The sequence below is a fragment of the Thunnus albacares genome, chromosome 8, assembly GCF_914725855.1.
Source record: "Thunnus albacares chromosome 8, fThuAlb1.1, whole genome shotgun sequence".
NCBI lineage: Eukaryota > Metazoa > Chordata > Actinopteri > Scombriformes > Scombridae > Thunnus > Thunnus albacares.
In genome coordinates, this window is record NC_058113.1 from 7,090,340 (window position 1) to 7,112,125 (window position 21,786).

General features: G+C 41.4%; 3 protein-coding genes across 5 annotated transcripts in view; 1 reads left to right on the forward strand and 2 right to left on the reverse strand.

Annotated features, from left to right (window-relative positions):
• Positions 1-57: 57 nt before the first annotated feature.
• Positions 58-6,247, reverse strand: cthrc1b (collagen triple helix repeat containing 1b). Of its 3 annotated transcripts, XM_044358638.1 has the most exons (5): positions 5,819-6,247; positions 4,738-4,815; positions 2,857-3,075; positions 1,252-1,468; positions 58-554 (listed from the first exon to the last, which is right to left on the reverse strand). In XM_044358638.1, exons 1-5 carry the CDS (start codon positions 5,930-5,932, stop codon positions 412-414), a joined length of 771 nt encoding a protein of 256 aa, XP_044214573.1. In that variant the 5' UTR covers positions 5,933-6,247; the 3' UTR covers positions 58-411. The 3 variants fall into 3 exon arrangements, with proteins under 3 accessions (XP_044214573.1, XP_044214572.1, XP_044214571.1); XM_044358637.1 differs by lacking the exon at positions 4,738-4,815 and having other exon boundaries at positions 5,861-6,247; XM_044358636.1 differs by lacking the exon at positions 4,738-4,815.
• A 98-nt stretch (positions 6,248-6,345) lies between these two features.
• On the reverse strand, positions 6,346-16,881 carry LOC122987034 (frizzled-6-like). Its single transcript, XM_044358634.1, has 8 exons — positions 16,744-16,881; positions 14,987-15,426; positions 11,125-11,321; positions 10,460-11,036; positions 9,796-10,215; positions 8,715-8,863; positions 8,209-8,622; positions 6,346-8,004 (listed from the first exon to the last, which is right to left on the reverse strand). The coding sequence occupies exons 2-8, from the start codon at positions 15,170-15,172 to the stop codon at positions 7,842-7,844; spliced, it is 2,106 nt and encodes a 701-aa protein (XP_044214569.1). The 5' UTR covers positions 15,173-15,426; positions 16,744-16,881; the 3' UTR covers positions 6,346-7,841.
• Positions 16,882-18,517: 1,636 nt separating this feature from the next.
• Positions 18,518-21,786, forward strand: part of klhl32 (kelch-like family member 32) — a 32,587-nt gene continuing 29,318 nt past the window's right edge. The window contains exons 1-2 of the mRNA XM_044360474.1: positions 18,518-18,746; positions 20,289-20,410. Of these exons, the coding sequence (XP_044216409.1) occupies positions 20,388-20,410 (23 nt within the window). The 5' untranslated portion in view covers positions 18,518-18,746; positions 20,289-20,387. The remainder of the gene's footprint in view (positions 18,747-20,288; positions 20,411-21,786) is intronic.

Consider the following 21,786-nt stretch of genomic DNA (forward strand, 5'->3'; position numbering starts at 1 on the left):
CTTTGTGGTCATATTGGATTAAGTGCATGTCCTAAAACATTACAAGTAGTCATATAATTGAAGTAAAATTGTTAGAAAAGATTACTTTATTAACAGTAATAATGCATATAAACAGGTCACGTGAGTACATGGTTTAAATATTGGCAATGTCTTCTCACAATGTCTGTAAATCGGTTCCTTTATTCCAACAGCAGAAAAGCTACAGTACAAAGTTTACTTCTGGAAGACAGAATGACACAGTATTCTTGTTTATAGGCCTGTCAACTAATATAGTATTTCAACAAAACACACATTCAAGTTACCATCAGTGATGCTGTGAGGCCTCAGCAAACCATACCCGATGATTTTGGTAAGCCAGATAACATACTGTTATACTACCAGGACTGGTCGCTCCCTTTCATGTAACATGTTTTATTTAGGAAGTTCCTCAATGATAATCCTGGATACTGAATTCCACCCTGTAGATGCGTCACCTCTGGGATAGTCAGCACAGGTCCCCACCCACACAGCCACGTCCACCAGCCCTGCTTTGACACCTTCACACATCCCCTCAACTGAAAGAAGAGAAGACAGTGCAAATGAATCTCAGGGAACACCCAAACTGCCTACAGACACAAATAGTGTTAATTAGTATGTTTTCTGACACAGTGGTGAACTTTCCAAAACCTAAATGTAAGAGTGTGCGACTTTGCTTTAAAGTCTTAAAATTGTTAACAAGGCTTTCCAGACTCCTCAGCAGTTTAACAACCACTTAAAGGAATAGTTTGACATTTTGGGAACTAGGCTTTCTTGTTTTCTTGCAGAGACTTCACTGGCTGTCACTGCTCCTGACCATAACCACACATAAAACGGCAACTTGTTTTTTAACTTTTGTTTTTGTACGGATTGAACAAACAAGATCAAATGCTAATTAGTGCGTTTTAGACATGCTGGTAGATGAATTTTGTTATCTTTGGACAGAGCCAGCTAGCTGTTTCTCTCTGTTTCTAGTCTTTGTGCTAAGATAAACTAACTGGCTGCTGGCTGTAGCTTCATATTTCCCACAAAAACTCACTCTCAGAATAGAAGAGAATACGCATATTTCCCAAAATGTTGAACTGTTACCTTAAACTATGGCATTATTAACAAAAGACACAAAATAGATGCATATTTTCAATACAAATATGCCCTTTAATGCCTCAATAATGCACTGTAAACACATTGTTGGGTCAGTTATTTATTGCACTACAAAGTTTATGACTGCAGTCCTACCTGAGGACGTTCTGTGGATGTTGATGGTTGAGTTGAGCTCTGGACTTCCTTGGTCTAAGTAGATGATGGACTCTATGGGCAGAGGTGCTGCACACTCTGCTCCGTTGAAGGTGAAGTACCACCTCTGGCAGCAAGCGCTCTTACACTTGAGTCTGAGGGAACCACTGAAGAGGACTCTGAGGGTGCTGTCTGTACGCATCTTAGTGAACGTACAGTCCTGCAACACAGCAAAGAAGAGAGTTTGTACTGCTTAAATGCATTGCGGAGGCTGCATGTGTTTTAACATTTAAGTGATTGTCAACTTCAGGTGTGGATGTAAAATTTTATGCTGCCATTAAGTTTTGTTTTTTTTAGCAAGCAGCTGTTGTCTGGGTTCAAGTTAATGAGTTCAGGACGGGACGGTTTCACCAATAATTTTGAGTGAGGCAAGGATACGTGTTGTCCCTGACGCTGTTTTCTATTTATGTGAATTTAACTCCTCAGATTAAATCTTGTAAACTTGAGGTTAAAGTAGATGATTTCATTGTTGGCATACCATTTTATGCAGATAATTATCCTGACACCAGGACAAAGCACAGATAGTACATTTTAAAAAACAGTTGGTTGCAAAAAGTGCAATTACATTTATCTTGGTTCAACGGTGCTGTCATATACTGACCATAAACATTATTTTGGGTGTTGGTGTTTTAGCTAATTCACACGTAGAATGCTCCAATCAGTGCCGAGCAAAGACGAGCATTTTTCAATTTAAGGATCTGAGATTACCTTTCTACAACTCTATAAGTGTGTGTCCTATTTCAGATTATGTCTCTGGCTTTTGGGGGTTCTTTGAACATCCACATAGTAAATAAGTCATTACAGAGCTATTAGGTTGTTTCTGGGTGTTCATTGGTTTTCACCAGTTCTGGCCATCAGTGGTGGCCATCATATGGGATGGGAACCTCCAAATGTCAGATATAAATATGAGATGATTTGTCTTTAGACAGGCTTTTGAATATGACTGAACAGTAGCAGGCTACAATGTAATATTCATGATGCACAATGCAAACTGTTCTTTATGTATAAGGAAAAATGATGTTCAGTACAAACACAAATTACGTACACATTGTGTCATTAAAAACAACTAAAGCCTTATATGACGAACAATTTAACTAAAAGTTAAAGATTTCTGTGTGTACAGTTATATTCAGAAACATTAGCATTAGCTACAGACAAAGGCAGCTGGTTATATTGGGATATTGCAGAAAAAATTCAGTTCATATTTTATTGGCTGTTAAATGATTTTTAAGGGCTACACTTTTTATTAAAATGTCTTTCCTTCTTGATATAGGTCTTTTGCGTGGTGGGATAATTAAAAACCTGAGTTGTATTTTAGGAGGGGAACCTTTCTCTGTAGAGAAGCTAAACCTCTTTGTTCAATATGTCATGTTATATGGAAAAAGTTATGTTCTTGTCAGACAAATGTTTCACCACTGCAATGGTACGTCTGGTGTCTTCTGAGTCAACGTGTGGATGTGCATGACACAATAAATAACTATGTGAATCGAGATGAACACCCACATCCCTCAGTCAGAACTCTATCATGCACTGTACCAAGACACTCACAGCTACTTTACCCAAGTCGATCCCATAATTCAGAGAGTTCCAGGCACACTGCTTGTAGTTGGGTCTCCAGGGCTCTTCAAAGATCTCGCTGATGCACTCGCCTTTCTCACCTTTGAGCCCGTCACGGCCAGGGATACCCGGCGTTCCCGGGATACCGTTGGCCCCAGGGTTACCGTCTCTGCCAGGGGTTCCTGCTGGCCCCTGAATGCAGCTGCCATACTGGAAAAACAATGAAGAGAGGAAGTAGAGGTTGAAGTTAACGATGAATAGAAGACATAACAACATCAACAGAGTCTATTGTTATTTAATTTCCTGGTTCAGGTTTTCATTCCTTTCTTCCTGGGGGTTAAATTCCTTGTTTTTAGGCTGCATGCACCACAAACACCTAAATGTTGCCAACCATTCAACCATCACAGACAAGAAGCCAGATTAAACCTCATTTACAAGTCATATAAACAAATAAAACTGCTGTTGGGCTGGTCCTGGTTTATGAGCAGAAGTAAATGTAAAAACAGATGAGATCCAGATGATGGCAAAGCAACAGAACCAGCAACTATTAAACCATGAAGCTGTGAAGTGAGTGAAGGACAGATCGTGTGTTAATGAGGAACTGAAGGCTTGGTGACAGCCTAAATGAGTGGTTGTCTGGCCGCACATCTCTCGGTGTGATTCATTGTCCTACTGAATCTCCTGCTATGTTTAAACAGATGCTGCATCTTACTCAAGCTGACTCTAATACACACAGACACAAACACACGCAGAGACAGCAGAGCTTGCCAAAACTGCACTGCCACATACAGAGAGAGACACAAATTGGGTAATGTGTTCCTCAAAGAGACATTTTGTCCTGCAGATTGCAGTGTATGCTATAGGTTAGCTGTCGAAGCTTTTTTTAGTTTTAGTTGGATTTTAATTTTGATTAGGTGATTTGTAAGTCAGGACAGACACAAACTGACTTGTAGATGTGCGTCCTTTCCCTTAAGCAAACACTGATGCCAAAAGGATTTGGGTCTGGCTTTTTGTTGGGTCACTGCTGGCCTTTTGCTCGGCATACAGCTGTGGAGCAGTGAGGAGGCACGTGGCCAAAAGGCATTAAGTCAAAAGAGTCCCAAAGCAGGAGAGGAGAACAAAGAGCTTTTGCTCCGGTTTCAACATCTTGTCCAGCCTTGAATCCCTGGAGTGAAGTAGAAAATTCTATTTCAGATGATGTGAATCTGAAAAAAAGAGACAATTACAGTATTTTCATGTCAGCTGCTGTGAAACAGATGCTTCAGCGTCTGTTTTAGCCATTAAGTTGGTATGCTGGAGCAACCTAGAGATGTGACATCATCGCTATAGGAAACTGGAACCAGTAGATTGCGGGTTGGTATGCATGTGCTGTAATGGAGCTGGTATTTGTCCTCGTGAAAACGGGACTAAATCTCTAAACTGCTTGGCTAGCAGCTAGCAAAATGATGAAAATACTGTGGATTGGTTGATATTCAGCAACTTTAAGGAAACTTCCCAATGTTTTATGGGTTGGATTTTTGGAGACCTTTCAAAGTAGTCTGATGAATGGAACCACTGTCCACTTTGCTACACAGCTGACTTTTATATTAGCTACCAGTCTGGTGTTTCTATAGTGGTGCTGCCTGCCTGCATGAATTACACTCCAGCCTTGCTGAATATTAGTAGCACACAGCCTGTTACTGTAACTGAAGCATAAAGGCGACATTCGCCCCAAACTGCTCGTGGAATCACTAGTGTTTCATGCATTACTCAACACTGAAGCAAGGACTGAAGCTCTGCCGGAGCATGCAGTGTGGACATAATGCTTGGCTTTGAGAGTTTTTAGATTCAAAGGATTTGGAAAGGATATGCAAGATAGGATTTTAAGATTACCATGTTGTTCAAATAAGCAGATCTTCCACCCTCAGAGTGTCTAGTGCAGTTGGGCTTTTCTGCATCATTTCCAGTGCACTAGATACAGATGGCAACATAACACGCTATTCATTATATCCTTCCACTGTGGTGAGAAAACTATATGTCAGCAGTACTATATGGCTTTGAAGAATTATGAAAGGCAAATGCATGAACTTTGTTGGTTCTCAAAGTGGGGTGTGCAGACTTCTAGGAGTCCCTAAGGGAGGTCTGCAGGGGCCAAACAAAATAAATAATAGTTTCTCTTTCATTTGATTCCCAGGAGATTAGTGTGAGAATGTGTAAGCAGTCTGTTCCTCCGCCTACAGCAGAGATGTTATGTAATTCTATACAAAGATAGTCTAAGATTGGGGGCTGCTGACTGAAAATTAAATAGTTGAGAATATTGTTGAAAAATCAATAATTTCCCCCCAAAATCAAACCCACATAACTTTTTTCTCAGAAAGGCAGGGAGATAACACAGAGAGGCAGACAGTGAGTCAGACCCCAACTTCCTGTGAGGGATTTTTTCTGTCCACTCTGGTCTGCTGGAGAGCAGCCAAACCTGGAATAACAGAGAACCAGCTGACTATACAAAAGCTTTTGAAAAAAAAGCAGCATTTCTCATCTTTTGCTGGTACCAGGTAATTTTGGAGGCCATTTTGCCAAAGTGGTGACCACACAGTCATTGCACTGTAAACTTAGATGTGGATCATGTGGATGAATCAGCACAAACTTTTTTCTTTTTCTTTTTGGGGAATTCAGTCGTTTAAAGTTACTTTTTTTGGGGGGAAAGCAATGCATGACACAAGAAAACGTGATCTCAAGATGAGTTTCAGAAATATAACATGCAAAGTACCACATGAATGTTAATATAGAAAAAAATACAACAAAGCGCGCTAAATGTCAATGAAGTTATTGTGGACCATAATTATATTTTCATATGACCCTTTTTTTCGGTGAGAAGCCACAAAATCTAGCCACAAAGCATCAGTCTTTGCCACATATCCACTTTTAGAAATAATGATAGCGGCTGCTGGTTATCCTCTCTAATCTCTCTTACCTTGTCAGCGTCAGGATCCTTTCGGTATCCTCTATTTCTCACCTTTTCCACGCCATAAAGAGGTAAAACCAGGCAGACAAGGAGCAGCAGGCGGGCAACAAGAGGAGACATCATACAACAGACAACGGACAGCTGTGTGTGCTCTCTCTCTCTCTTTCTCAGAAATTTGGGGCGACAGTTTGACTCCAACTGCAGCCAGTTTTACTCCAGAGGAGGGCAGGACAAGCGGGAAGGAGCCAGTCAACTTACAGGAGCGCACTTTGAGGAAAAACGTGCCCCAACATCTCAATGATATTCATACAAGCAGTGTAAGAGTGCTTTTTACATATTTTTAATGTAAGGGACTGATATGGCCAGATTTGTGTCCACTCTCTAGCATGTGTGGTTATATTAAAGGTGTATAATCTGTTATAATAATGATATTGTACTTAGTAATCACACAGTATATGTGTTGCATACATATGTTATACATGTTTCTTTTAGATGCGTGCATGCAGCATTGTCTTACATATAAAGACCAAAACACATACATTCCAGTTTTTTTATTATTCAGTATTTTATCAAAATGAAATGGGACTGATACAAAATTCAATTGACAAAATAGGCTACATAAAAAAACAGTAAAATGGCTCACAAAAGAGCATTCATAGACTACACTAGGTCTAGATACATCATAAGCAAGACCCCCATCCACATGCCAGAATAAGAATACACAATGACATCGATTCCCTTTTAATTAGTGTCACTGGGATTGTTCTGTAACTCCCAAATACAAAAAAAGGTAAATAAAGTTAAGGGAAGAATGAATCCCTTACAAAGCAAAATAGACAGATTTTAAAATAACTGCAGCTGTAGTTCTGGATGTACTTGAAGGAGAGATATATGGTCCATGTGTTTTAAATAAACCCTGAACGAGGTCTCAAATCCTTTTTTTTTTTTTGTATTTGTTTATGACTAATCATGCTTAAAAATCAGTGGTTTGTGCTTTTAATTACAAATAGTGCAAAGCCTGTTTGATTTGTTTCCTCAAACTAATTCAAAATCATATGAATGACACCTACACCGAGAGCATGTTTAACCGTCACACATGCTAAACATCTGTAGGTTCTTTGAAGATCTTTGAAGGTGAGGAACCACTCAAAGGAAGGCACATTTAAAAAAAAACAAAAAAAAACTATAAAGCTATACTTGATCCAAATTCACAGGACACATCTTTGAAGAGAAACTGCTGATATTTTTTGTACAACAGAAACAAGTTGAAAACTTGACATAAACATAGAATGAAAGTACAGCTTTTAAGAAAAGTTTGTCAGAAGACTCATAAATTCAACATGGTCTAAAATTCAATATCAAGTTTAAGAATATGCCTTTTATCAAAGTGGTAAAAAAGTAGCACACAGTGTGTTTTACTACACGAGGTTTAAAGACAAAACCTCCATTCCAGGAATAAGACATTCAATAAAACAGTTTACCACAGGAAGACTTTCCTTACTTTGAATGTTTGGTAACATCATGACCTTCTTAACAAGATTCTCAGTGTCGCGACTAGTCCAGTGAAAGATTTCATTTCTAAAAAAGTAGAATATTTACATAAATATTGCATTTATTCACTAATATGCATTCTACACAATTGAGCTACAAATCTACAAAACAGTAGGAAGTTTTTAATGCATGCTATAAAAGTAAATGACCATTGGTAGTTGTATAGTTGGGATACAGCTGTGCTGCTGCAACATTCAGGTGTATGGCAAAAAGCTCAGTAAAGCTTTAAGACACTCAGCTAAAAAACCCAGATTCTCTGTACACTGGTCCAAAATACCACATTTAATACCTGAGGTACTTTTTCTGGCCATGGACGTTCACTGACTACAATTTAACCGATACAATCATGATCAGATGTATAGATCTAATATGATGTATGATAGTGCATGGTTTGAAACGGGTACATCAACCAGCATCACTTGTATTAGTGGTTTGGAAGGTGGATGGATGGTTGAACGGATAATTTTAGGTGACGGATGTCTCAGCAGCTGCAGTCCTTTGTGTCCTTGCTCTCCTCAGGCACCTTGTGTACCAGTTGGTGGCTGGAGTCTTGGATGCTGCTGCTGTGTGATCGGTTTAAAGCTGGATGCTGCTGTCCACTTGGAACTTGCCTGGCCTCTGACAGCTCGCTCTTTGGAGTCATCCTAAACCAGCCAGGCCACATTAGAGATTATTGGTAGTTATTAAATATACAGGTGTGGTTCCGTATATGCATACAATGTAACAAACACAGTCACATTTTCACAACAGTGAGGAGCAAGCTAGCTGAATGGTATGGGGAGGGATGCACTGAAAAGATCAAAATTTTAACAATTCCAACTACAATATTTCTCATCTGTCTCACTTACCTCCCGTCTGGGACTCTGTGCAAGCTCTCTGAGCGGCTGCTGACCTTACTGGAGTTTCCCCCTTTGCTACGTCTCTCTCCCCCCTCCCTCTCTCTCTCCCTCTCTCCACGCCTGGAGCTTCGGCTGGAGGCACCCCTGTCCAGGTACTCCCTGGCTGACATCTCAGACAGGGAACCTTGTGTGTGGGGATCGTGATTGCCCAGAGCGGAGGTTCCTTGATTGGTGGTGGTGGCGGCGGTGGTGGTGGAGGCATTGGTGGGTGCGGCGCCGGTGCTCGTTCCCATAGATTTAGAGATGACCTTGAGCTTGTGGGAGCTGGGCTTGTAGTGCTTCTTCTTGTGCTGGACGCGGCTGTTATGCTTGAGGAAGAACTCGCAGGACTCCTGGAGCACCCGACGGCTCTCACTGATGGGACTGTGGGTCACAGAGCATGACAGTGAAGTAAATCTACATATTTGTTTCTCATGGAAATTGAATTTGAACAGGACAAGAGAAAATGGTCTTACTCTCTCTTGCGGGTCCTGTTGAAGAAGAAGGCCCACTGGGAGCAGGTCTTTTTGCTGCTGACCCAGAACACTGCAGATATTCCAACCACCAGCGTCATCAAGTATTTCACCAGAAACAAGGAGAGGTCAGGACGGTCATACTCTGTTGTCTGAAAAAAAAAAGACAAACACAGACTGCAATGAAATCCTTGTGATCTAGTGCAAGTTTGTGTAAATTGACAAATCCAATTTTCTACTTAAGCTAAAATCAAGCCTTTGAACTTTTCACCTCAAATACTGACATTTAAGAAAGGAGTGAACGAGTTTGTTTTTCTCTTACTCCGTCCTTTCCACAAGTATTCTCTCTACTGTTTTCACACAGTACTGTAGCACACATTAGAGCTCATGTATTACACATTACACGTTTGGAATAAAAGTGGTTTATAATGGACAACTATCTTAAAATCAACACGTATACAGAAATGGAATATACTGTTGTTTTTGTACATGTCGTTCCTCTCATTGAATGCTACATATTCTGTTTTGGCTCTGTTAGTTGCCCTGTCTTTGGGGGAAAATAAACACAAATTTATCGTGAATGTCCGGACTCTTTTTAAAAAGCTGCAATAAATATTTGTAGGTAGTTGCTTCAAATTTTACATTGGACATTGCACTTCTCCTTTGGGCACACACATATAACGGCTCATTTCATTTTAAGAGCAAATTGGAGTGAGTGTTGCTCAGGAAAGTGCTTTTAGCTGCAGAGGCATTCTTTTCTGGAATGGATATGTATGGCACAAAGTCATTCTGGAGACAGTGCCCTGAAAGACTTTTTATGTGGCATTTCCTTTGTTTTGACTTTGATTACTTTAACATTTTGTGTGTCGCATTTTTGTTAAATGATGTGATCAGCCTAGGCCAAGAGGTTCACTTGATCAACACAGGTGTGTCTGTGCTAACAGTACTGACAGGACAAAGTTTTTCTACTCTACTCAACTATATGGTCAACCAAGCAAGTTGTAAAGTCTATTCTAATCTGTCCTTTGGCCTTAACTTGTTCGGAGCCATGAAAACCTTCAGTGAGTGAATAAGCCTCAGCTACCTTGTAGGAGCAGGGGATGCTGTACTCTTGACAGCGGTCGTTGATCCAGGTATTCTCCCAGGTGCTGCGGTGACTCTGTTCGTAGGTATAGCACGCCAACAGGGTGACCAGCGGGACCAGGTAGAGGCAGCTGAACACGGCGATGCGGATCATGAACTTCTTCAGCTTCTCCTGGTTGCGCTCGTCGTGCTGGATTACCTGCCGGACGTTGTTGAGAGAAACGATGCCTGCCAGGATGAGGAAGAGGCCGACTATGACGCCCACACACAGAGGAGCCAGAACGAAGTAGCGCAGGGCGTCCAGGTCGTAGAGTCCCACGAAGCAAACCCCGCTAATGTTGTCCCCTTCAACCTTGTTGAGAGCCAGCAGCATGACAGTCAGCGCTCCGGGGATGCCCCAGGCAGCAGAGTGGAACCACACCTAAAGACAGAGGACACAAAAACCTTTCAACAGCTGGCAACATTGTTAAAAGCCTGCAGCCAAACACTTTCAATCAATTTTTAATATGTACATTCATTTCAAGTGCTGTATGTGAGTATTTTAAAATGTGGACTGGCACTCTTGGTTCAAACTGGGGTTCCTACCATCTCCCCCCTGTTGTCTTCTCTGCTCTGTTGCTTCCTTCTGAGGCAAAAATGCCAAAAACACATCCTTTAAATCTTACCGCTTTTTTCTCTATGGCCTCACAGCTCCATTTGGGTCCGGCAGCTAGAAACCAGGTGATGGTGAGTATGACCCACCAGACGATCCCAGCAATGGAGAAGAAGTAGAGGAGCATGAAAAGCAGAGTGCAGCCTTTGCTCTGAGAGCCTAGCACCACTGTATCCACACCGGCAGGATGGGCTGCCTTGGTGCAGGCTGCATTGTTCCCCAGCAGGAAGCCGATGAAGTATATGAGCGAGACAAAGCTGTAGCAGACGGCGTAGAAGATTATGGGACGCTCGGGGTAGCGGAAACGTTTCACGTCGATGAGGAAAGTGAGGAAGGTGAAGAGTGTGGCGCCCAGGCAGATAATGGAGCACACGCCGATGAAGCTCTTGGCAAAGTCGATGTCGTGGGGTTTAAAGTACATGTTGGAGCAAGGTGGAGCACAGTCCTGGGCGCCCAGGAACGATGAGCCGTGGCCTGGCTTGGTCTTCAGCTGCAGTGGGCACCAGAAGCCCAGGTCCCTCTTAGCTGATGCAGAGCTCATCGGGGTGGTTGCAGAAAGCTCAGAACCATCCGAGCCGCATGGGTCCAATCTAGAGGACAAAAAAACATCCTTAAATGGACCGATCGAGAACCACTGCTGCTGCTTTTGTGGATTGTGTGTAATTGTGGTTTTCTTACTGGTCACACTGTAGTTCGGGAGGCCAGCTGATACCGAAGATTCGGATGTTCTCCTCGCAGTCGGATAGAACGGTCTCACACTGCTCTCGACACGGACGGATCACTTTGTTCTCCTCGGAGCATGCTGGGATAAAGGCCTGGCACAGGAAGTGGTGTACATCTGGAGAGCAGCGAAGGTTGGCCAGGGGCATGAATGGCTGGGAAAAGATAAATTAAATTATGATCAAAATGACTGTGACAACATTACAGCTGTGGTTGTTATTCCTGCTTGAATTAAGTACATAAACTCACTTTGTATGTATTAAGTTTATTAGGTAAGTGCAGATACGCACTTTGTACATTTATAACCTTTTATTATGCATAAAGGGGTATGTCTGCATTCTGACCCTGTCAAAGTCTTCATGACATAAAACTGAAACAACATGAGCAGTATTAGAGGATGTGTCCAAGTTTTATTTAATTACATTTAAGAAATCTCGGTCTGGACCCCCAAAGCGGTCACACAATAAAGCTGAGGGATTGCTAGCCCCATTTGTGACATCATGTTACTCCATGAGTTGGTCAAATCTTTCAATGTTCTCTATGCAAAAATCCAATCGACATATCTTAGCCTTTGTCTAGCAGAGGGTTACATCTTCAAAGGTTTTTTTTTGTGATCTAACACATGTCTACAGTCTGCCCAGAATGACGAATCCAACATTTTTTGCTCTGCTCTTCTTTGTCACTGTATACATTAACTCCACTACATAGGCTGGGGCAGCAGCCAGCAGTGTGTGGAAATGTTGCATTTAAACATTGGTTTTCAGCCCAGGTAAACATTTGACCATTCCAAGCAGACAGCAGCAATCTGTACAATCATGAAAAAACCTCTGAAGAGGCAACCCACAGCTTGAAAACAGAAAAAAAAAATTTCCCCTGTGGTTTGCCTATGGAGCCCTATATGCCAGAATGATTTTTCTTGTGAACTGAACTGGATAATTTGACCTCTTCAGACTAAAAATTATTTGTCAATTCCATATATAGCATATAGTGCTGCTGATGATGGGTTACAAGTCCACTTGCTTCATTTTAAGGGATCACAAGCCAAAAGGGTTGGTAACCACTGCTTTACAGTCGAGTATTAACTTCATTTTGTTGAGCTACAGAGCTCTATAGCGCCACACAAAGGGACCATTCACTGGCTGGGAACCGTTTTCCTCCATTTCAACAAACCGGTCAAGAACTTGGGAACTGGGGGGTGGTGTTGCAGCATAGGTGGCAGGAAATGGGAAATGAGTGCTCGGACGTTTGGAAACACACTAAGACAGGCCAAGAGGTCTGGAAAGCACGGAGCTGTTGAAAGGTCAGGCTGCTGAGGAGCCACGGTACTAGTGTGTCTATTGCATGTGTGTTTGTCAGGTGGCATACTTTGTTCACTCAGAACTTCTATTGTCTCAGTCCTCTGAGACAGTCCAATGCCAATACACAGACAGACTGAATATTTGTACACAAAACAAAACACACAGAGACACTCCGACACAGTCCACTATTCAATCTTTCCTTTTTTTTCCCTCCTGAAATCCAGTCTGGCAGTAGGCCCACATCTCTGGGGCCTGGGCTTGCCCCCTCTGACAGTAAGCGTCCTTGTTTCTCTCCCGTGGAGGTCCTGGACTCCTTCTCAATGAGCTCCTCTTGCTCAACAATCTGACCTTTTATTTGCTTTACGGCAGAACTACTGTAAAAACTGCCCCACTTTCAGAAACCTTCAAAACCTTCAGAGGTTGAGCTGACTCGCTCACACGAAAGGATTAAATTATTCACAAACATGGCTAAACACTCGCTTTTCAAACTTTTGCTGAAACTTTTAAGACTTGCAAGTGCTACCTGTCTGTTACAATATGTCAATTACTCTTTTCATTCTCTTTCTATTCAAACTTTTCTGTTTTGAAAGCTGGTAAACACTGGTGGAGTCTAGAACCAAGGGCGGAAAAAGGTTAGCCCTCCTCCGGAAAATCCTACTGATAGGCTGGACTGAGCCCAGGCTAAGGCAGAAGCCTGCTTGATTACAGTGTTGGGGATTTGCGATAAATCATTGCATACTTTCAAAGAGAGCTATGTGTACTATGTAATGTTGAATGTAGGCCACAGAGTGTAAGCCTGTCACCTGGGAGACAGGACCGTGGAGGTAAGACTGTGTAGGGGGGGGGGGGAATGAGTGAGTGATTAACAGAGAGAGAATACTCATTGTGGTATGCAGGGTAGGCTTTGTGTGAGACTGGGCGTGTCCCTCCCCTTCCTGCAGAAATCAAAGGCCCCACACAACAAAGTCGATGAAGTTGCCCGTGGCCAAGGTTGCTGTGAAATAAGAAGCCTATACCTTTGCCAGATGCCACACAAAAGACTCCTTCAACAGATCGCTGTTCATGCTCAACACTCTCATACCAAACATGTGTAACTCAAACTCTGGCCTTAAGGAATGCCAGGATACAGGATGCAACTACTAGAGAAACTGAGTCCCCCGCTGAGGAGAGACGCAAGACAACATCGGGTTTATAGGCAGAAGAAAACAGAACACATGTTAGTAGCCATGAGATAAGACAACACAGACAATATAACAGAGTCCACTCACACACCATTTACATCATTCACAATTTTACATTGAGCTAGACCAGTGACTAAATTTGCATTAGTCAAGATTTTTACAAAAAGAAATGCAGATGACTCTCACTCACTTATTGTTTTTGGACGCGCTTGAAGAAATAGTGTCTAAGCTTCAACCCTCTGAGTCAGTGTTTCTAAGCGAGGGTCGGTGTTGCTAGGAGACGCACTGTCAACTTCTGTGGTGTTTGTATAGACTATGAACATATAGGCTAATACATGTAATATGTTTTTTTGTGAGACGTCTATCCCCTTATAACATTTTGGAGGACTCATAATGTTTGTAGTCCACTTGGGATGTGGAGGTTAGCAAGCTAGGCTAACTAGTGCTAATTTTTGTTCCTGTTATATCAACACTTGCTGAGTTGGCACCGCTTCCACACTTTTTTTTTTTTTATCCTTTAACAGGATTATGATTGTGAGAATTCAAGACTGAACTGTACAGATTCATGGTTTCAACATTTGTGTTACTAGACAGTGCTCAATAATAATTAGCTGTGATATGTGGACTAACTGTGGCGGGTACACTGTGTGTGCCTGTTGATGACCATTACAAAATGGTAATTATGGTTCAATCAATACTGAGAGAGACTGACATTTAAAGACTGAAGCCACTAACAGCACTAATAACAGGCAATTATTTTGGCATGATATTCATTATCTTTAAATGTGACTAGGATTTGAATTGAGGAAGCTTTTTTTTTACATCACTGGCCAATATAAATACAATATAATAACAGTCCACAGAAACCCAGACTAATGTGATTCTTTGAGGTGGGTTAGCAGCTGTTTACTCCATTAACATACAGTTTCCTCCCTTTTTTGAACACGCTTTAAGGTTGGAAAAATAATCTTAGTTGACAATATGTACAGTATATTCTGTACAACCTTGTTCCAGCTCTTTATTGAAAATAGTTATTAAAGTTTAAGGGGTTTAGTGAAGTGGCCAAAACTACTATGAGAGGCAGGGGAAAATCTTGAACACGTTAGGCCTGTAAATTAAGAATTAATTATTGAAATCACAAGTGAACGATGAATAAAATGTGCATACAAGATAAAATGTCACTGCAGATTTTGCTGACTATTTCATGAATCTGTCTTCAGGAAAAATGAAATACATTGTATTGGCAGCAAATAACTCAAAAAAATATATCAACAAATTGATATATTGGCCTTACCTTAGTGGTAATAAATAAAAGTTGGAGGTAATGACAAGAGGACTCACCTCCATATTGCTGGCAGCAATATCCTGATCGTAGTGTTCCATCATGTTGGGAAAGAAAGTCATGTTGTATGGCATCCCCAGGCAACGATGCACTTTGATTGGCTCACAGGTAAACAGGCTGTGGGCACTGCAGCCTCCAAGCCATAACAGTGCCAGACACACCCACAGTGGTCCTGGCAGCAGCATTGCGTTGGCTGATTGGGAATGTGTCTCAGTGAGTGTATTTTCTTTACTGGTGTAAACTAGAACGAGTTTCTTTTTGGCTCAGTGTGAGGATATCTTGGCCCAAATGTTGAATCCCCCTGGCTCACAGTGTCATCCCCGTTCCACTTCTCCTGGGGTCATGTCAGTGGAGACGGCGGGTGCAGCAGCAGGTAAAGTTTTCCCATTAGTCCCCTGTTTGGTCAGCATGTGCTGTCACAGATAGGAATCTCACATCTCTGAAAGGAAGGAAAAATATACAGAACTGGGTTTATATATTCAGCTACACAAGGACTTAAGCTTATTTTGAACGGTGTGTTTTGGACCACAACCACATTTTGCTAAGATTTGTCTTCAGGAAACCTAGCTGAGAAGATTTTTGTAGTAGATTACTGCTGTACTTACAACAGAACTTCAGGATAGAGACATGCTGTAGCTCTATCATCAAAGCAGTTTAACACACAATCCCTCATTGTGCTATCAGGTTTAAATTTAATTACTCCTCATATTTCTCCTACTGGTCCCTTGAGGTCCCAGGCTCCAGTTTGGCAAGCGCTGCTTTGAGATGAATCAGTTAGATGGATTTAAGGGACCAAAATCCAGTCAATCCCTGTGCAGACTCTTAAGTGCATGCACTTACACAGGGTGGGGAATGCTACAGATCCAGGCTGATTCAGTCGAATGAGTCTCGGCTTGTCGATGCACATTAAACTTCACATAAAAGTGTCACAGTTTCACATTCAAGACAAATCTTGAATGGCTGACAGCCCAGCGAACACAAAAACACAATATCAGTAGGTTTAGGTTGCTGTGCTTAGTAATTTTATAAAGGACAAGTGTTGGGTATTAGTTGTGGATATATATACCACCATATGCACTTGTCCCATACAAATAAGCTAAATACACTAATTCATAAAATGGTGTATAAAAGGTCAATCCACCTAAATGTTAACCCTTAAATCTTGACCATTTTGCAATATATATCATAGCAATCACTATGCAGTTCTTTGTGTAAACATATGGTATTTTTATCACTCCTTATTGTTTACATAGGTGTTTTTAATAGGATATTTATCACTGGTGCCAAGAGTTTGCTTAGTATTACCACATCCCTGTTTATATGTACAGTAACCACATTCACTACAGTGTGGGTGGAAGTCCTGGAAGTTCTTGTAGCTGACCTGAAATGCTAATGTAAAGCAATTTTGGCTGATTATTAGCATAAACTTTTCGGTTAGCATATTAGCAAATGAGTAGCAAAACAAATGCTTGGCACGTACTACCAACAACGAAGCTGACATATACAGGTGAGTAAAAACATATTCAACTAATTCATATCATATTCCTTATACTTAGCATATTCCTGCAGCTTAACTTGGTTTCTGCCGCGGGCTCTTTCACCGTTTTCCCGTAAATTACACGCCAGCTGCGGCAGGGAGTACAGTAAACATCCCTGCCTCGGTTGCTGCCATGGGTAGGGGGCCCCAGTCAACTTCGGTAGCTACAAGAAAGTTAGAAAACTATGAGGGGGGAAACACGAAACACAAAAAACTTACCCCCAACTGTCATGAACTGAGTTCATGTAACAGCTGACTACATGGATACTCTTCGGGGAAACTCTGGGGAATTTGGTAGCGTGTTTCCTGCGATAAGCTCCGACACACAGTCCGTCCGTCTTTTCTTGTCTGGCTGCTCTGAACTGATGCTGCTTTCACGACAGTTGGAAATGTCGTAATTTTGTTATAACACATATGAGCCCGTGTCAACAGTTATGATGCGTTGATTACACATTTAAAACTAAAAAACAAACAGAAAATAGCCATTTAAATCAATGTCTTTCACATAAAAAACGTACAACTATAGATATGTTTTCATAGTTATTTACACTTTTGGAAAGTGAGTGTGCTGCATCAAAAACGAAATGAGCGCTCACATAGGCCTACTGTAGAATCAGCAGGAGCCTTTTAAACTGGAAATAGAGATAGCATTTTTCACTGTTGCACTTGAATGCACCAACAGTACACTAGACCAGTGGTTCCCAACCTGGGGGTCGGGACCCCCACAAGGGGTCGCTAGATTAATCAAAGGGGTGACAGAAAAAAACAAAACATATTTTGGACACACAAAAATGCGATTTTTAAAAACTTTCTTCTAATTTATGCTTTATTTATTGTGGATTAATGTATTTTACTTCCTCAAGCCTCTAAAAGCTATTCCAATGAAATAAAATCCTCTTTCTAGAGCTGCAAGATTAGTCGATCGACGAGATTATCAGCAACTATTTTGATAATTGAAAAATCGTTTTAGTCATTATTTAAAAGCAAAAATGAAAAAATGAGCTGGTTTCAGCTTCTCAGATGTGATGATTTATTGCTTTCCTTTGACGAACACGATGATAAACTGAATAACTGGGTTTTGGACTGTTAGACAAAACTAGACATTTAAAGATGTAACTTTGGACTGTGGGAAACTTTCAACGGACATTTTGTGGACAAAACGATTAACCTATGAATTAAGACAATAATCGGTAACTTCACTGCTACACAATGCAACATGTGATGAGGGGTCCCAGGTAGACTTTGCTTTATTTTAAGGGGTCACGGGGCAAAAAGGTTGGGAACCACTGCACAGTTGCAGGGCAGCAGGGCAGTTGAGGGCAGTATTTGCTCAGATGGCAGATGAGCGATGGGACGATCCCTGACAGACGGGATATCTGATCTATAATGGATGACAGGCAGCACATTATTTTATGAGTTTGTTAGAGAGAAATCAACTTGTATCTTTCAGTCAGTATACACTGAACATGTTTTGTTAAACTCTGGATTTAGGTGCTATCGCTTTTTTCATGGAGATGAGCAGGTGAGGATAGGGTTACTGGTGTAGTTTTCTTAAATGCCACTAGATGGAAGTCATAGATTTATATATATAAAAAAAGTTCTTTAAAATGACTAGTATAACCCAGTAATGCCTTAAGAGATACCTAAAAATGTCAAAACAACAGTGGGCTACAGCCAATGAAATAAATATTACCACAGATGAAATTGCTATAGACTTATCCTGGGAAATTGTCAAAAAAAATAGCCTACATAAAGGTAACCATTAGAACACTGACGCTGTAAGACATTACAGGGTGTGTTTCATTGTAGACAGTCATTAATGATACAGTGACATTAACAACTATTACTCATTTTGCTGTAGACCCCCTGGAAGTCCTACGAGGACCCCTGGTGTCCCGACAGACGCCTATGATACTGTATGTACAATGCACACACATACACACATTTTGCCATTTCGCAATTATCCACCTGGAGGCGCCGTATCCTCTACTTGTCCACATTCATGTGACCGTCGTGTAGAGGCGGGGTTACTATGTAACAATTTAGGTGCTACAGTGTAACCAATAAAGTGACCGTGACAACTGAGCGCATCTGCTCGCCGTTGCGCTTCTTCTTTCCTTTCGCCGCCGTCGTAAAAGGGACCACCTCGGACATCAAATGACATTTGTAACGGAGGCGCCGCCAAAAAGGGACGGGACTGACTCATAACACATTCATATGAGGTGGGTAAGCTGGTGGCACATTAAGAGGGAGCAGAATAATGTAAATTCCTGCAAAGCCGTAAGGTGCTGTGAATATAATGCGGTGTGGATTGTCTTGAGTGCGCTGTGTGATGGATGCAACAGGGTTATTTCGTTCGTACGGTGAAGGCTGATCTCCGTCCTCATAGTTTGTGGACCGAGGCGCTGGCCTGTTGCTAGGAAACCTTTTGACAGCTGGGAGCTTTTGGAAAGTGACAGTTAATGCACTAATGCTGTCTGCTTATCTGGCAACCCAAACCTTCTTCTCTCTTCACATTTCAGCTCCCTGCGCGCTGTTCGTGCGTAAATCCTAATTGTCTCTTGTGCGTAAAAGACAACATTTACCACACCGTGGTTGTTTTCAGTCAGGAGATTACAGTGTTTTGCAGGGAACAATGGCCTACTTGTTGTGATTATCAGATCCTAAATATATCCACCCTCCGGATATGTTTAATCTTTTCTGAGGCAAAAATGACGGGAACTCATCAGGCTATGTCTCAGCCAGTAATTCAAAAAATCCTGAGGTATGGGACTCATTGCTTAATTTAATGTCATTTGCCATCTAAACTTCCAGAGCTACCTATGATGAGGGTATTTATGGAGAGAAAACGAGTAATGACCACTATAGCCTACAGCCGAGCAGATATTAGATCACCAAATTTCATCCCACAGGGAATAGTCGTGATCTGCATTGCTGATGTGGTTTTCAAATATAATTTTGTTTAATTTTGTTTCCCCATTCCACCAAAAACCATATCACATTTGGAATTCATTTAGGTTAAGGTATGAAATGTGTCCAGCATGTGTTGGCCTGTGCTGGAGGTGGACTCAGGCTCCTTCTCTCCTTCATCAGTCAAGCAATTGCCTGTGGCCATGAGTGTCTGAAGGTCACTCATGAATAGATCGATAACTACATCTTGCTGGAGACTACTCTCCAGAGCAGGCGGTAGTACACTCAGCCCTGCCTACACTTAAGGTAAACCATACTTATAATCATGCGTACGCAAGCTTTCCTCTTTAAAACAGCCACACGAGAAGACCTGATGAGACTTATTGTAAAGTGAGTGACAATCAGAGTATCCAGAGCAGCTTGGATTTCAGAGTGCATCTGTGCTGACCTCTGATTCCCTCTTGTGCTGCTGGGTATTATCTTGCATGAGACTGTGGGATATCAGATTCAGGTGTGTAGCACATTATGTCAAGGTTGTAGCTACACCAGAAGGACTTGCTTTAATTTGGACTCCCAGCTTGTTCTGAGAAGTGCTGAGCATGTTTATTCCCTTCTCTGAAGTAGAGCTGCCTGTGGCTGTCAGAATGTTGGCTGTGCTTCACATGAAAAGGCCTTGAAAGCACAGCTTTAAGAATTGTCAAAGTCAACATTGGTGTAGCTGAGACAAGGGAGATGGCAGCATTAGGTTTGATGTGCGGTTGCATCCTTTCACACATCGCACGGGCGGTTGTCACACTGTGGCTGGGTCGAGCGGATGGACTGAGTAAAGCTGACGTGCTGTTCTGTCCTATCAGGCTGATGTATGTTCCCAGTGAGGAGACTACAGTCCTCAGGAGCCACATAACACCTCCCCTCCATCTCCACCACCATCCCCTCTTCCTTTGTCTAGGGGCATGCCTTCTGAACCCAGCCTCAGGTAGGTAGCAAACATACTGTACACACATGCTGAAGGCTCATGGCACAAATAGGAAAATTCCTAAAATAGTAGAATATACACTGGGTGAAAATTATGGATTATTTCAGCAAATGCAGCTCAAGAGATACTTGCATAATGGGACTTAGAGCACTGTTTTTTCTTTTGACTTGAGGAAGATCCTTGCAGAATCGATATGTTGTTCAATAAAGGTGTTCCCAGTCTGCATCGTATGCTCTACTTGCTCTCATTAAAAACAGACTTGCTTCCATCCATTCAACATTCCTGTTATCTAACGTATTTGGTACATGTAGTGGAGGTTACCAAAGGGTAAACCCATTTAAAGGATACAACTGGCAAGATTCTATACTTTTGTTATGTGAACAGTTCTATTAAAAGACCATCCATGTGTTAGTCCATCTTTCATCTTGCCCAGCTTGTCTGGAGCTCTTAGCGTCAAACTCATTCATTCCTGTTGACCAGACAAGTCTTAAAAAAACAGGTCACAAATATATACTTCAATTTTTTTTAAAGGTTAAATAATGTCCTTAAACAGCTGTATACTGTAGATTTTTCCAAACTTTACTCAAACAAGAGTAAATTGTCCATTAGTTGGGGACTATTTTCAGCTGTGGATTTCATAAAGATTATTTACACAGGACACAGGATAGTATGTGTGTAATCGACTCAAAATACACTACAGTGTGTATGTTCATGGTAATGAAGGAGCATGTCATGCAGTGCCTCATTGTAGCTCACTGATGTCTTTTTAATATTGTTTGGAAAACAATGGAGCTCTACGGCACAGAGGGGTAAGATATAGAGGGCTTTGTTAGAAGTCAATTTATTTTATGGTTAGTGTTGTTTTTTTTTCCATTTGATTTGTTGACAATAAGAGAAATATACTGTAGAATATCACCAGACTTTCCTTTTCCTTTCTTACCTTTTTCTTTTTGAGATAAATTCTATCTTTTATCTCTTTAAAGCCACTTTGTGCAGGATTTGAAAAATGTCAAGCTTTGGTACTCCCCAGTAGGAAGTGTAAAGATGCTGTAATCACAAAGTGGCTTTAAAGCAGAGCTCTGTCAATTTTTACACGGCAAGGTCAGTTTACCCATCACAGGGAGCACAGTTCAGCCCGTGAAAACAATTGTAGAAAATAATAACTCCTGGTGATATCATCTCAGTTTTGGCTTTGACACTGCAAGGTTTCATCAGAGAGGATGCAATACAAACTGGGGTTTGAAAAATTTGGACATTTACCAGGCATGATCTAACAAAAAGATGTTACTTGGTGCATTATGAGAAATGTAGGGTCAATCATCAGCTTGACCATGGATGTATTATAAGAACTGGATATTGGACTCAAAGATGGTGCC